This window comes from Dipodomys merriami, unplaced genomic scaffold, assembly GCF_024711535.1.
Source record: "Dipodomys merriami isolate MVZ:Mamm:240054 unplaced genomic scaffold, mDipMer1.0.p SCAF_78, whole genome shotgun sequence".
NCBI classification, from domain to species: domain Eukaryota; kingdom Metazoa; phylum Chordata; class Mammalia; order Rodentia; family Heteromyidae; genus Dipodomys; species Dipodomys merriami.
In genome coordinates, this window is record NW_027206379.1 from 4,027,936 (window position 1) to 4,041,624 (window position 13,689).

The 13,689-nt window shown below is 53.8% G+C and overlaps 1 protein-coding gene across 2 annotated transcripts in view; it reads left to right on the top strand.

The window, feature by feature from the left end:
- Window positions 1-13,689, top strand: part of Cars1 (cysteinyl-tRNA synthetase 1) — a 40,031-nt gene that overhangs the window by 9,154 nt on the left and 17,188 nt on the right. The window contains exons 2-9 of one of the 2 annotated variants that reach the window (XM_070009673.1): window positions 385-633; window positions 5,329-5,420; window positions 6,472-6,560; window positions 7,976-8,072; window positions 9,040-9,138; window positions 10,218-10,367; window positions 11,978-12,118; window positions 12,294-12,382. In XM_070009673.1, coding sequence (XP_069865774.1) covers window positions 385-633; window positions 5,329-5,420; window positions 6,472-6,560; window positions 7,976-8,072; window positions 9,040-9,138; window positions 10,218-10,367; window positions 11,978-12,118; window positions 12,294-12,382 — 1,006 coding nt within the window. The remainder of the gene's footprint in view (window positions 1-384; window positions 634-5,328; window positions 5,421-6,471; window positions 6,561-7,975; window positions 8,073-9,039; window positions 9,139-10,217; window positions 10,368-11,977; window positions 12,119-12,293; window positions 12,383-13,689) is intronic. The other variant, XM_070009674.1, reaches the window with a different exon arrangement.

The following is a 13,689-nucleotide window of genomic DNA, read 5'->3' on the forward strand; positions in this document are numbered from 1 at the left end:
TAAGTGTGAGCCACCAGCCCTCCACTATTTTTTTTTTCTTTGTGAGCTTTTACAAACATAATGGAAAATGAACCATTTGAACATACACAATCCACAGGCAGCCGTGTTGGGGTGCAAATGGTTCCCATCCATCACCCCAGCCATTACAGTCCCTCACTACAGTCACTCCTCATCCTCCGGCCACCCAGCTCTGAGCTGACCCAAGGACCTGCCTCTTCTGGATGCCTTACCCTGCTGCCTGCAACCTCTGAGCAGCCTTCTGCCTGCCTGCCTTCCTGCTGATGTCCTGTGGCCTGTACCTGCCTTCCTGGTGTCCTGTGCTTCTGCCCACCTGCTGACCTCCTGTTTCTGCTGCCTGACCTCCTGTGCCCTCTGTCTTTGCAGCTGCCGACTACAGGTCCATTCTGAGCATTAGTGATGAGGCGGCCAGGGCACGGGCCCTGGACCAGCATCTCAGCACGCGTAGCTATGTCCAGGGGTACTCACTGTCCCAGGCAGACGTGGACGTGTTCAGGCAGCTCTCGGCCCCACCCACGGACTCGAGGCTCTTCCACGTGGCTCGGTGGTTCAGGCACATAGAAGCGCTCCTGGGTGGCCCCTGTGGCAAAGGCGAGCCCTGTGGGCTCCACGCAAGTGAGTAACTGACTCCCCTGCCGTAGGACTTGTGTACCAGGGTCGAGGGCTTCCGCCAGTGTCCTGTGGGGAAGGAGCAGTGGATGCCGGGGGGAGGAGCGGTGGGCTGTGTGATCTGGTTTGGGGATAGTGTAGCTAGCATCCTGGCCCATGGAGTTTTCTCTTCAGGAACAGATACTACTGTGGCTAGCTCAGCAGAGCTGCCATGACCCAGTCTATCTAGGGGCCACTTGCCATACTGGGCTATTGCCTGCTCTAACTTGACTTGGTTCTTTTCTGTCTCTTCCATAAGATCTCAGAATTTCTCTATGCATGTTTTCTCTTTTTTTTTTGGGGGGGGGGGTCTCTATGCATGTTATATCACTAAATTCTTCTTTTTTTGCCAGTCCCAGGGCTGGAACTCAGGGCCTGGGCACTGTCCCTGAGCTTCATTTGCTCAAGGCTAGCACTCTACCACTTGAGCCACAGCGCCACTTCCAGCTTTTTGTTTATGTGGCACTGAGGAATTGAACCCAGGGCTTCCTGCATGCTAGGCAAGCTCTACCACTCTACCACTAGGCCACATTTCCAGCCCCTATATCATTAAATTCTAAAGCAGACTTGGTGCTGGTGGCTCAGGCCCATAATCCTAGCTACTCAGGAGGCTGAGATCTGAGGATTGAGGTTCAAAGTCAGCCTGGGCAGAAAAGCCTGTGAGACTCATCTCCAATTAACAACAAAGCTGGGATGGCACTATGGCTAAAGTGGTGGAATGCTAGCCTCGAGTAAAAAAGCTGAAGGCCAGCACCCAGACCCCAGTACTGGGGAAAATAAATTTGAAAGGGTAGTTAATTGGTATGGACCTTCCAGAGATGAGAGCAGGTCCCATCTCTGCATTGTGTGACTTCAGCCCAGACGTGGCTGCTGCTGTCTCAGGAGGAAATGCTGGGGTTCCCGGGGCTCAGGCTTGGGTTCATCGTCAGCTCTGGCATCAGAGGGCCCCCTCCCATGGTTTCCTGAGGCCCAGGAGCGTGGCTCCCGCATCTGTGAGCATGCTTGCTTCTACACGGGACAGGCTGTGTGTGGTCTTCCAGTTACTGGGGGCTCCTGGGAGCCTTCCAGTCTTGGGGTGGGGGGTGGCAGGCATGCAAAGGTGGTGCCAAGGTTCTGCGGTTAGGCTGTATCTCAGTTTCCTAGGTTCTCCTTCAGCAAATCACATCCCTTGGCACAGGTGAGAGGTGTGGCTCCGTGGCGGTCTCTTGCCCAGAATGATGACCTAGGTGACCCCAGGTGACGTCTGCATGTCAGACCCCTTCATCTCCAGCTTGGGGTCAGGGTCTTTTCTCCCTGTCTTGATCTAGCCTCAAGTCATAGTGCTAGGAGCAAGACTGGAGAAATGAAATAGGGAAGGGGCTGGCCAGTATGGAGAAAGACAGCCTGGCTCAGAGCCTCAGCCTCAGCCCGTCAGGCTTCCTTCTTGGGCCTTGAGAAAAATGAAACAGACACATCCCCATCCGTGCCAAGGGGCAAAGGAGAGCTTCCTCCTCAAAGGCCTCCTGGCCCGTGGGGAGGAAAGCTGCCAGCCGCCCTGGCACTGCCACCATGGGCGGCTCCCAGGCACTGACAGGCCTGTCCTGCCCCCAGGGTCCAAGTCAAGATTGCAGGAGCCAGCGCTGAAAGCACAGGTGGGGCTGGAACCCAGGCTTTGGGACGGCCCCAGACCCTCCCAGTCTTCAGCAGCAGCCATATTGGGCCTGTCTCAGGTGTCTCTGAAGCCCCGCCCAACCATCCTCTGCTCCTCCTCCTGCCCCCCCCCCCCCCCCACTACCTTGTAAGCCTTCTCTCTTCGGCTCCAGCATGGAGGTCCCCTTGATCTCCCGGCCCTGAACCAGCTGGCTGGCTCTCACCCTACTCCAAGGAAGGCCCTTCACAGAGGTAGGGTGTCGGCCGCCCGTGGACGAAGCCATGTCTGCCGGAGGATAAGTGTGCAGCCTTGCCCTCTCCCTCGTGTGGGTGCACCTCAATTTTCTAGTTTAGTTTTCTCCCTGGCTGCGCCCCTGCCAGGTAGATGCTTCCTGCCTGCTCCTTCATCCGTGAGCCTGCCAACCTCCCTGTCCCGCTTTCTGGGCTCAGCTGTCCTGGTGCACAGTGCTACCTGCGTCCCCTGTCCTGTTTCCCAGTGCGCAGTGCCACCTGCATCTCTGACCCGTTTCCTAGTGTGCAGTGCTACCTGTGTCCCCTGTCCCGCATCCTGGGGCATAGTGTCACCTGCTTCCCCTGTCCTGTTTCCTCTTGGTGCAGTGCTGGTGCACTGTGTTGGGTCAGGGACACTTGTTTCAACACTGACCCCATGCGGCCTGGGGTCAGGGCTGTCTGTGGAGAGGTGACACTGTCCCAGAAGAAACTCACACAAAGGCGGGCAGTGCTCAGGGAGGCGGTGGGGATGAAGGCGATCAGGAGGTGTGGGAGACCCTCACTCATCTAAAAGTGAGTCCCACGGACTTGGGGAGGGAGCGGTTGATCGGGAAAGTCGGGCGTTGTGTAGTGGGTCACCCTGCCCCCCACCCCGTCCCCTGGTCTCTCTTTCCCTTTTGCAAATCTGAACTGACCTTGCCAAACGTCCTTGCAATGCCTCCCAGCTACTCCTAGTAGCAGTCCTGACAGGAGCCGGAAGCCCGATATTGACATGGCCTGGCAGCAGGAGAACTCGGCATGGTGGCCCTCGGCACTGCCCCTGTGTCTGGAGTTTTGGGATCTTAATGAGGCAGGACTGTCACCAGAATCGTAAAACAGCACTTGAACACCATGGGGGATGGGAGATTTCCCTTTGAGGGCATTGATGGTTTAAAGTGACTGTAAGACTGCACTTGGCGTTGCCACTTGATGTTGGATTAAGAATCTGAGGTTTTCCTCAGCCAGAATTGGCTGCCTGTGCTCAAACCAGAAGTTGCCTATAGGATAGACTTCCTGATGCAGTCTGTCAGGCTGTCTGTCTGTCTGCCTGTCTGTCGCCCCCCTCATCTTCCTACAGTTGGCTGTCTTCTCTCGCCCTGGCCTCTCGGGTCAGTGTCTTCTGTCCTGGCCAACATGGCCTGGGCAAGGGTGAGGGCCTGTGCATGGCCAGTGCCCAGACCACACCTTGCTTCTCTCAGCGGGAACCAGCAGCGAGTGCCTGCAGGCCACCCATGGGCAGAGCCCCTCCTAGGAGGCGGAGGTGTCTGGGACACAGGAAATAGACCCCGTGAGCTGAGCTGGCAGACGGTCCGATAGATCTGATGGGTACCAGGTCTGAGTGGAGGCCTTCGGTCGTGCAGGTGTCTCTGCGGCTTAGCAGAGGTAATCAGGCGCTGCCTGGGGCCAGGCGTTGTTCTAAGGTACATTGGAGTCTGCTATGGGCCACTGAGGCCAGGGTGCAGAGCTGAAGGAAGTGCAGGGCCTGGCTCTGGGCAGGCTAAGGGGCAAGGTGGGCATGCTGGCGGAGCAGGGGCCACCTTGACCTCTGGTCACCTTCATAGGGCTGAGCGTGTGAGGTGTACAGAAAGAATTATAGGCTGCCGGGCGCTGGTGGCTCACACCTATAATCTAGCTACTCAGGAGGCAAAGATGGAGGACTGAGGTTCAGAACAACACAGGCAGAAAAGTCTCTGAGCCTCTTACCTCCTGTTAACCAGCAAAAAGTTCTGGCATAGAGGCGTGGCTCAAGTGGTAGAACACTAACCTTGAGTGAAGAAAACTAAGGGACAGCACCCACGCCCCGAGTTCAATCCCCACCAGCACATGCAGAAAAAATTACCCTTGTGGTTTCTCTTAGCTCCAGAGACAATCACAATCGTGAGGCTCTTCTCAGACATGCAGGCCGAGGGTGGCCAAGTCTGTCTTAGAGGCTCAGGACCCCGGCCAGTGAGGGCTGAGCAGTGTGGTGGCAGGAGCAGGCAAGAGAGCAGGGACTGTAGGGCTTGCCCGGGCCAGTGGGGCCTGGGGACAGGGGCATAGTGGTATCCAGAGGTCAGTGTGCTCAGCTGCCGCTGCGATGCCAGCTGCCACCTGCTGCTGGGGACAGAGATGAGGAGTGGCCAGAGGCCATTCTCACTAGCCTGCCCTGGCTGCTTACACTGTCACCCCTGGCTCTGGTGTCTCTAGATGTTAGAAGGGGCCTGTGTCCCACAGAGCCCCCACGGACTGTCCCCTTGCCAGGGGGTTCCTGGGGAGGGGTGGCCACGGTGGATGGAGGAGCAGGGCTGGGCCGCAGTCGTTATGCCAAGGCCATACAACATGGCTCTGGGCAGTGTGTGCATGGAGCCGGACACGCGGCTCCAGGCATGGTGTGTGTGGAGCCGGACGTGTGGCTCGGGGCAGTGTGTGTGGCAAGCAGAGCGTGCACTGTGGGGCATTGGGCCGCGCATGGGCGGCTCCAGGCATGGTGTGTGTGTGTGGAGCCGGACGTGTGGCTCGGGGCAGTGTGTGTGGCAAACAGCACGCACTGTGGGGCGTTGGGCCGCACATGGGCGGCTCATGGGCATCTCTGGTGATGCTGGTAGTTCAGCTCCTTGGAATGTGGTGCCTACCTTGAGCGTGTGAACAAAAGCAAGAGAGACTTACTGCTTAATGTGGCTTCATCGAAAAGCACAGTTCCACTGGGAAAACCAGGTCTCACAAGGCGATGGTGACCTGCACAGGTTTCTGAGCACTGAGTGACAGCCGTTCTTCTGCTTCCAGGTAGAGGCCGGCGCATGCAGCCCCATTGGGCCCCTCCGGCTGGGACTGAGCGGTGCAAGCTTCGCCTGTACAACAGCCTCACCCGGAACAAGGTACGGTGCGCGGTGTCCTCACAGAGTCACCCGTCTTCTGTTTCCCTGTGGGCTTCAGTCCCTCAGTCGGGTTCAGGCTCCTTTGGTTACTTCACACACTGTGGCCCCTGCAGCCTGGAAGCAGAGCTGTGCCCGTGACACCTCTGGGTGGCAGCTGGTGCCTTGGCTGGCGTCTTAATTGAGGTCATTCTCCACCGTGCCAAGCAAGCACTGGCAGGCTTTCAAGAGCATGCGTGGTTGCAGCAGGCACTGTGGCAAGCCAAGCAGGTCAGCCAAGGCCAGAGCTGCCAGCAGGCTTCAGAATGCTGGGTTCTGGTGATGCACACCTGTAATTCTAGCTACTCGGGAGGCTGAGATCTGAGGATTGGGGTTGAAAGCCAGCCCAGGAAGAAAAGTCTGTAAGACTCTTATCTCCAATTAACTACCAAAAGTCTGTAAGTGGAGCTGTGGCTCAAGTGGTAGAACACTAGCCTGGAGCAAAAAATAAATAAAAAAGGGAAAATGCCCAGGTTCTGAGTTCTAGCACCAGGACTGGCAGGCGCCCCCCCCCCCCACATGCGTGTACACACACACACACACAACTTGGGCACCCCCCCACATGCGTACACACACACACACACACACACACACACACACACACACACACACACACACACACACACACACACACACACACACACACACACACACACACACACACACACACCTTGGACAGGAAAGAAATGTGAAACTCTTAACCTCAAGTTCTCCAGCAAAAAGCCAAAAGTGTAGTGGTAGTGCCAGCTTTGAGTGAGAAAGGCTACCGGCCAGCACCGAGGCTCTAGTCCAAGTCACAGCACCTACACACATGCACACACACACACACACACTCACACAAAAACTCTGTGCATGAAAACGAGCCATGTGATGTCCGTGCTCCTTCTCACACATGCACACATACACACTCATACAAAAACTCTTTGCATGAAAACAAGCCATGTGATGTCCGTGCTCCTTCTGGTGCCCTTGTGGTTGCTTGAGTTTCTTGTGACTCCATTTCATTTCTAACAAGGACGTGTTTATACCTCAAGCTGGGAAAAAGGTGACGTGGTACTGCTGTGGGCCGACCGTGTATGACGCATCACACATGGGACACGCCAGGTGGGTCTGGTGCCACATGCTGTGGCAGATGCTCAGAGTCCTGTGGTCACAGCCTATACTCCACCCGTTGCCCCCACCTGCTGTCCCCACGGACCTTAGGCTTTTCCTTTCCTTCCAGCTGGAGTCCTCACCTGCCTTGCAGGGTGTGCAGAGTTTCTCTGACGCTCAGCCCCAAGCCCAGGTTACTCACACCCACCTCACACTCGTGGGTGTGACTTGCCGAGAGTAGATAGCCTTTAGAACAGGAACTGTAGAATCCCTTTACTCAAGCTGAACACTGGTGGCTCATGCCTGTAATCCTAGCTACGTGGGAGGCTGGGATCTGAGGATCATGGTTTGAAGCCAGTCTGGGTAGGAAAGTCTGTGAGACTTTTTTTTTTTTGGTCGTGGGGCTTGAACTCTGGGCCTGGGCACTGTCCCTGTGTTCTTGAGCTCAAGGCGAGTGCTCTACCGCTTGAGCCACAGCACCACTTCTGGTTTTCTAGTGGTTTATTGGGAGATAAGAGTCTCACGGATGTTCCTGCCTGGACTGGCTTTGAACCACGATCCTCAGATCTCAGCCTCCTGAGTAGCTAGGATTACAGGCATGAACTACTGGCGCCCGGCTCCGTGAGACTTTTTTTTTGGGTCTGGTCGTGGGACCTGAACTCTGGGCCTGGGCGCTGTCCCTCAGTTCTTCAGCTCAAGGCTAGCACTCTACCACTTGAGCCACAGTGCCACTTCCGGCTTTTTTCTTTTTGCTTATGTGGTGCTGAGGAATCGAACCCAGGGCCTCATGCATGCAAGGCAAGTGCTCTACCACTGAGCCACCTTCCCAGCCCTCCGTGAGACTTTTTATCTCCAAGTAACGCAAAAAATATTGGAAATGGGGATTGGAGGCATTGCTCAGTAGGTAGAACCTCAGCCAATGAGTAAAGTCCTGGTCTCAGAACAAAAAAACAGGAGAAGAAAGAAAACAAAAGTACTAGAAGCAGAACTGTGGCTCAAGTGGTAGGGTACTAGCTTTGAATGAAAAAACTCACAGACAAAAAGTAAGGGCAGTGGTAACAAGTTAGACAGAAATGGAATCACTACCTTTCTTATGTAACTGTACCCCTCTGACATCTCCTAGATAATAAAATGTTTTTAAAAAAGAGTTTTCCTGGCCAGATATGCTTGGGGTAGATGTGCTGCACATTTTTTTCAATTTGGAGTATTTGCACTTACTTACCTAATAAGATGTCTTGGGGTGTGAGTCAAGACTAAGCACAAAATTCTTTGTCTTCTCAACTCTTGATACACATAGCATGAAGACAGTTTTGTGCATGCAGCCAAGTTTCATGGTGAGGCATTTTCCGCTTGTGGGTGCTTCCTGGTTTGGGGTGCTACTTGTGAGCAGGCGTGCAACTGGCAATGTGTATTTCATTCTGCTCTAGGTCCTACATCTCTTTCGACATCTTAAGAAGAGTGTTGAAGGACTACTTCCATTATGACGTCTTTTACTGCATGAACATCACGGACATTGATGATAAGGTAAGGGGAGTCCCACGTTAATATTTAAGTACAAGCCTGGCACTGGTGGCTCACACCTGTAATCACCCCTGTGAGGATCACAGTTCACAGTCAGCCTGGGCAGGAAAGTCCATGAGACACTTATCTACAATTAACAGCCAAAAAGGTGGAAGTGGCTCAAGTGGTAGAGCACCAGCCTTGAGTGAAAAGCTAAAGGCCAGTGCCAAGGCCCTTAGTTCAAGCTCCAGGACTGAAACCACACACAAATTAAAATTAGACAAAAACCATAATAAGCCAGATGCCGGTGGCTTACACCTGTAATCCTAGCTACTCAGGAGGCTGAGATCTGAGGATATCAGTTCAAAGCCAGCCCAGGCAGGAAAGTCCATGAGACTCTTATCTCTTAATTAGCTAAAGGGGTGCAGTGGCTCAAAGTGGTAGAATGCTAATCTTGAGCAAAGAGCTCAGGGACAGCGCCCAGGCCTTGTTCAAGCCCAATGACCGGCCAAAGTAATAATAATAATAATAATAATAATAATAATAATAATAATAGATGTAAGTGGAAGAGACAGCATGATAAGAGATAGGCTTTGTGAGTAGTTAAATAAAATGGCCTGAGCTGGCTTCACTATGCCTGCCTTGTCCAAGGTGTCTGAGTCCTGCTGTTCCTAGTTTGTGCGCGTCATGCACACGGGGAAAGCGCTCCAGAGCCTGCACACTCCGGAACCGGGTGGGTGAGGAGCCGTGCTCTGGCGCTCTAAGGAGGACGGCTGGCTTCAATGCTGCCTCTGGAGCCTGTTCCTTAGCACCAGGTGTCCAGACCTCAGTCCCACTTGGCAGGTGGCAGGCAGCGGGCAGCATGGGTCCCTTGGTGACAGTGTGGGACTCTCAGTTGACCCAGACTGCCCTGCCCACCTCTGAGCCAAGCCGGGGAGTACTGGGGGGTGGGGAGGACGTGGCTCCCAGCAGTGTGTCTCTGCCTTCACAGATCATCAAGCGGGCCCGGCAGAACCACTTGTTCGAGCGCTATCGGGAGCAGAAGCCTGAGGCTGCCCAGCTGCTGGAGGATGTTCACAGTGCCATGAAGGTGGGCTGCAGCCCGCACTAGATGTGTGACCTCCACTCTCAGCCTCCTCCGCACCCTTCCTCCCTATCTCTCTTCTTCCTTGTCTCCCTGGCCTCCCTCTTTCCCTTCTCTCCCTTTCTTCCTCTCTCCCTAGCTTCCCTCTCTCCTTGTATCCTTCTCTTCCTTCCTCCCTTCCTCCCTCTCTCCCCTCCCTCTCTCCCTGCCTTCCTCTCTCCCAGCCTCCTTTTCTTCTGGCCTCCCCAGAGTGATGCTTCTGTTGATGGATATTTACCAAGTAGGATTGAGCTGTCTGTGTCAGGGCTGTTGTAGTCTCAGCCGGTATGGCTCTGGCCCTGGCCTGTGAGAAAGTCATCAGGGCAGATATACAGGGACAAAGTGTGGGGCAGGTGGCATTTCCTGACACTTCTGGAAATTCCAATCTGTCCTGATGCCACTAGTGCCGCTTGTTCTTGAAGCCGCCTCTCTGTGCATCTGTGCAGGTTTCCTGCCCCTACACCCACCTGCACCTATTCCCGAACAAGACACAGGAGTTACACGCGTCTTAACATTTCGTTACCTTCACCATCCCAGGAGTTTTCAGAAGTTCTAAAGAATCTAGTATTTTCACTTAAAGTAAGGGTTATTATCAGAAAAAAGTATGACTAGACACAGTCCTTGTCCTCTTTAATAATAGCAGTTATCCTTAGTGATTACAGTAATAATTACTGGCATGTTTGTGGCATTTCATCTCTGGAAGGAGAGAGGCATGGATCTAAAGCACGCTTGCCTTGGCACTTGAGACTCACCAAGTGTATACACCTTCATTCATTCTGAGAACAATCCAGAAGTACTCTCATGTCCATTTGGTTTGAGGAAAGCCAAGCCACGAAGCAGGAAGTGCCCTACCTGGCCTCAGGCGGGGAGGGAAGTGTCAGGCTTCCCAGATGGGGAGACAGGGGTCTTGTGACCACTGCCAGCTGCTAGGCGCAGCTCGGGCATCGTACCCTTGGGCGGTGGGAACACATCTGTTGTGCCTTTGGTCAGCTGTGGCAGCCCAGAGCCTGCACGGTGTGTAACCACTTTCATGTCCTCCCTTACAGCCGTTCTCAGTTAAGTTAAGCGAAACCACCGATCCTGACAAGAGGCAGATGCTGGAGCGCACTCTGCAGGCCGCCACACTGGCCGCAGAGCCACTCAAGCAAGCGGTGCACTCCAGCCTGGCCGGAGAGGAAGTGGACCGCCGCATGGAGGTGAGCTCCCTGCCCACGTGTGTAGCTGGAACACTGCTCACTAGTCCATCTTCACTCAGTGTTTGATGCCCTGGGCATATGGTCAGCTTCCAGGTGAGGGACTTGGGGTCCTTGTGAATCCTGTCCGTCCTGCGTCTGCCTGGAAGGCAGCAGAGTGGCCTCCACGGGCCCTCTGAGTCAGAGCTCAGTGTAGACCAGCCCTGGGTACCTGGGGCGGTGGAGCGGGGAGCATCAGTCTGTTGGAGAAAGGTCTCTTTCTGACAAAAGGTGTGCCCTGCTTTGTGCCTCTGGTGCTTTCCCCTGCACCTTGAATGCACAGGAGGGCCTCTGTTCATCCTGCCGCCGCCCCCTGCTGGTCACTCACAAACTCCACAGAAGGGAAGCACAGGAAGCACTGCAGGAATTAGATACATTATCCAGACACCCCTCCGCTCTGCCCGCCCAGCTGTCCCCTAGCTCACCCTGTCCCCTGGCCTCACCTGCTGCTCTACCATTTGCTGGCCTTTTCTTTTTTGGGGGTTTGTTTGTTTGTTTTTGGGGGTCCAGTCATGGGGCCTGAACTCTGGGCCTGGGCGCTGTCCCTCAGCTCTTCAGCTCAAGGCTAGCGCTCTACCACTTGAGCCACAGCGCCACCTTGGCTTTCTTTTTTTGCTTATGTGGTGCTGAGGAATCGAACCCAGGGCCTCAGGCATGCAAGGCAAGCGCTCTACCACTGAGCCACCTTCCCAGCCCCTTGCTGGCCTTTTATTTTGAGTTTTTGGTCTTCCGTTCCCACACAGCAGATTGCTTGGTTGTGCCTGTGTCTGAGCTTTGTGGGGACAGGTCCTTGGGCATGGTGTTCACGCTGAGTGCTTGAACTCTCTTTGTGTGTGTTTGTTTTATGCCAGTCCTGGGGACTGACTCTGGGCCTGGACACTGTCCTTTCAGCTTTTTTGCTCAAGACTGGTAGTCTACCACTTGAGCCACAGCTCTACTTCCAGATTTTTTTTTTTTTTTTTTTAATGCTGGTTAATTGAAGATAAGAGACCCATGGACTTTTCTGCCCTGGCTATCTTTGAACTGGGATCCTCAGATCTCAGCCTCTTTTTTTTTTTTTTTTTTTTTTTGTCGGTCGTGGGGCTTGAACTCTGGGCCTGGGCGCTGTCCTTCAGCTCTTCAGCTCAAGGCGAGTGCTCTACCACTTGAGCTACAGCGCCACTTCCGGTTTTCTGGTGGTTTATTGGAGATAGGGGTCTCATGGTCTCTCCTGCCCGGGCTGGCTTTGAACCGTGATCCTCAGATCTCAGCCTCCTGAGTAGCTAGGATTACAGGCATGAGCGACCAGCGCCCGGCATAGATCTCAGCCTCTTGAGTAACAAAAAAGCTAAAGGAGAGGGCCATAGCTCTGAGTTCAAGTCTCAGTACTAGCATAGAAACGAAATCAAGCCAACAGGAAGAAAGCAAGGCCAGCCTCCCATCTGAGGTGAATGCAGTTGGGACATTTACCCGATGGTGGGAGGTGATGTCTCCATGGGTCATGTGACATGTTTGAATTCAGGGCGGGTCTCATGAGCACTAGCCATCTTGGTGAAACCTACTCCATGTGTGGCATCCTCTTTCTCGTTCTCTAGGTGTTGCTGGAAGAGGCAAAGGATTTGCTTTCAGACTGGTTGGACTCCACAGGCGGCAGTTCAGTGACTGACAATTCAATTTTCTCCAAGCTGCCCAAGTTCTGGGAAGGGGAGTTCCACAAAGACATGGAGGCCCTGAATGTAAGTGCCTCTCATTGTCTTGTCCTTATTTAGCAGTGAGGGACCCAGTCTCCAGATTCCTGTTGGGTAAAACCAGAAGAATGTGTGCCCCAACATACTCGTTTGCCAGCTCAATCAAGCAGCTAAGTGATCCTTGAACTTGACCCCCTGTCACCTGTCACCCTGCCATCCGCAGGTTCTCCCTCCTGACGTCCTGACCCGAGTCAGTGAGTACGTGCCAGAAATTGTGAACTTTGTCCAGAGGATTGTGGACAATGGTTATGGGTAAGCAAAGGCCTCATAGCCTTCCAGTGTGTCGGGGGAGCACGGCTCCCCAACTCCAAGTCCAGGTCCAGAAGGCAGAGCTCACGCTCCGGGCTTCCTGCAGGCTGGGCTCGCAGCACCTCAGGCTCAGGTTCACTGTTCTGCACTGTCTTCTAGTCCTATGAACAAACTGGGGATTGTAAAGTGCGGGGGGGAAAGGCCTTGTTGGGAGCAGGTGGCACACACATGTAATCTTACTACTCAGGAAGCTGACATTTGAGGACCATGGTTCAAAGCCAGCCAGTTGGACAGACAACTCCAAGAGACTTTTTTCCTCAACTCCCCAAAGCCAGAAGTAGAACCTTGGCTCAAGTGATAGAATGCCAGCCTTGAGCTAATAATAATAATAACAATAATAAAAAGCTCAGGGACATTGCCCAGGCCCTGAGTTTAAATCCTAGGACCAGCACTAAATAGGTAGGGAGGTAGGGAGGTAGTTAGATAGATAGCTAACTAGATACATTAAAAAAAAAGAAAAAGCCCTTAGGTTTTTCATTTCCAATAGTTGTTTTTTCATTGCCATAGCTTCTTAACCAAGAAAAGCCATCATGTTGCTGGAGGCAGGAAGTACCAGGGAGAAGGGGTTCCTGGCCATATCCCACTCTTCCAGGGGTCTCTTACAGCTGTGCCCCAGCTGGGCTAAGGAGCCCGTGTCTGGCTGACCAGCCTTGTAGACAGAACACCTTGGTACCACAGGGAAGATCCAGCCGAGCCTGCTCAGAATCTAGGCCAGAGCAGCATGATGCTGAACATGCACACTGCACGGCCTGAGGAGACGTCACCCCACTCACACTATGTGTATGCATTGTGCTGGGCACCACACTGAGCTTATGCCTTCAATCTCTGCTACTCAGGAATCTGAGAGCTGAGGATCCCGGTCTGAAGCCAGCCTGGCAGACAAATACATAAGACTTAACTCCCATTAACCACCCAAAAGCTGGAAGTAGAGCTATGGCTCAAGTGATAAGAGTTCCAGCCTTGAGCGAAAAAAGCAAGGAACAATGTTCAGGCCCTGAGTTCAAGCCTCAGCACTTGTAGGTATACACGCACCTACTCATCCTCTGCACACCCCAGCATGCACCCTGTTGCTTGGCTGTGGTTTTAGTGCACAGATTACTGCACCCTGGCTCCTGTGCAGCTGTCCAGCTGCAGGAAACATCCCTAGCATCTTTACAACTGGTGTCTTAAGGACCCAGAGATGAAGGCGCAGCTGAAACCAGGCATCTGGGAAGCACTTGGCACCTCCTCTGCCAGCAGGGCCACCCTGT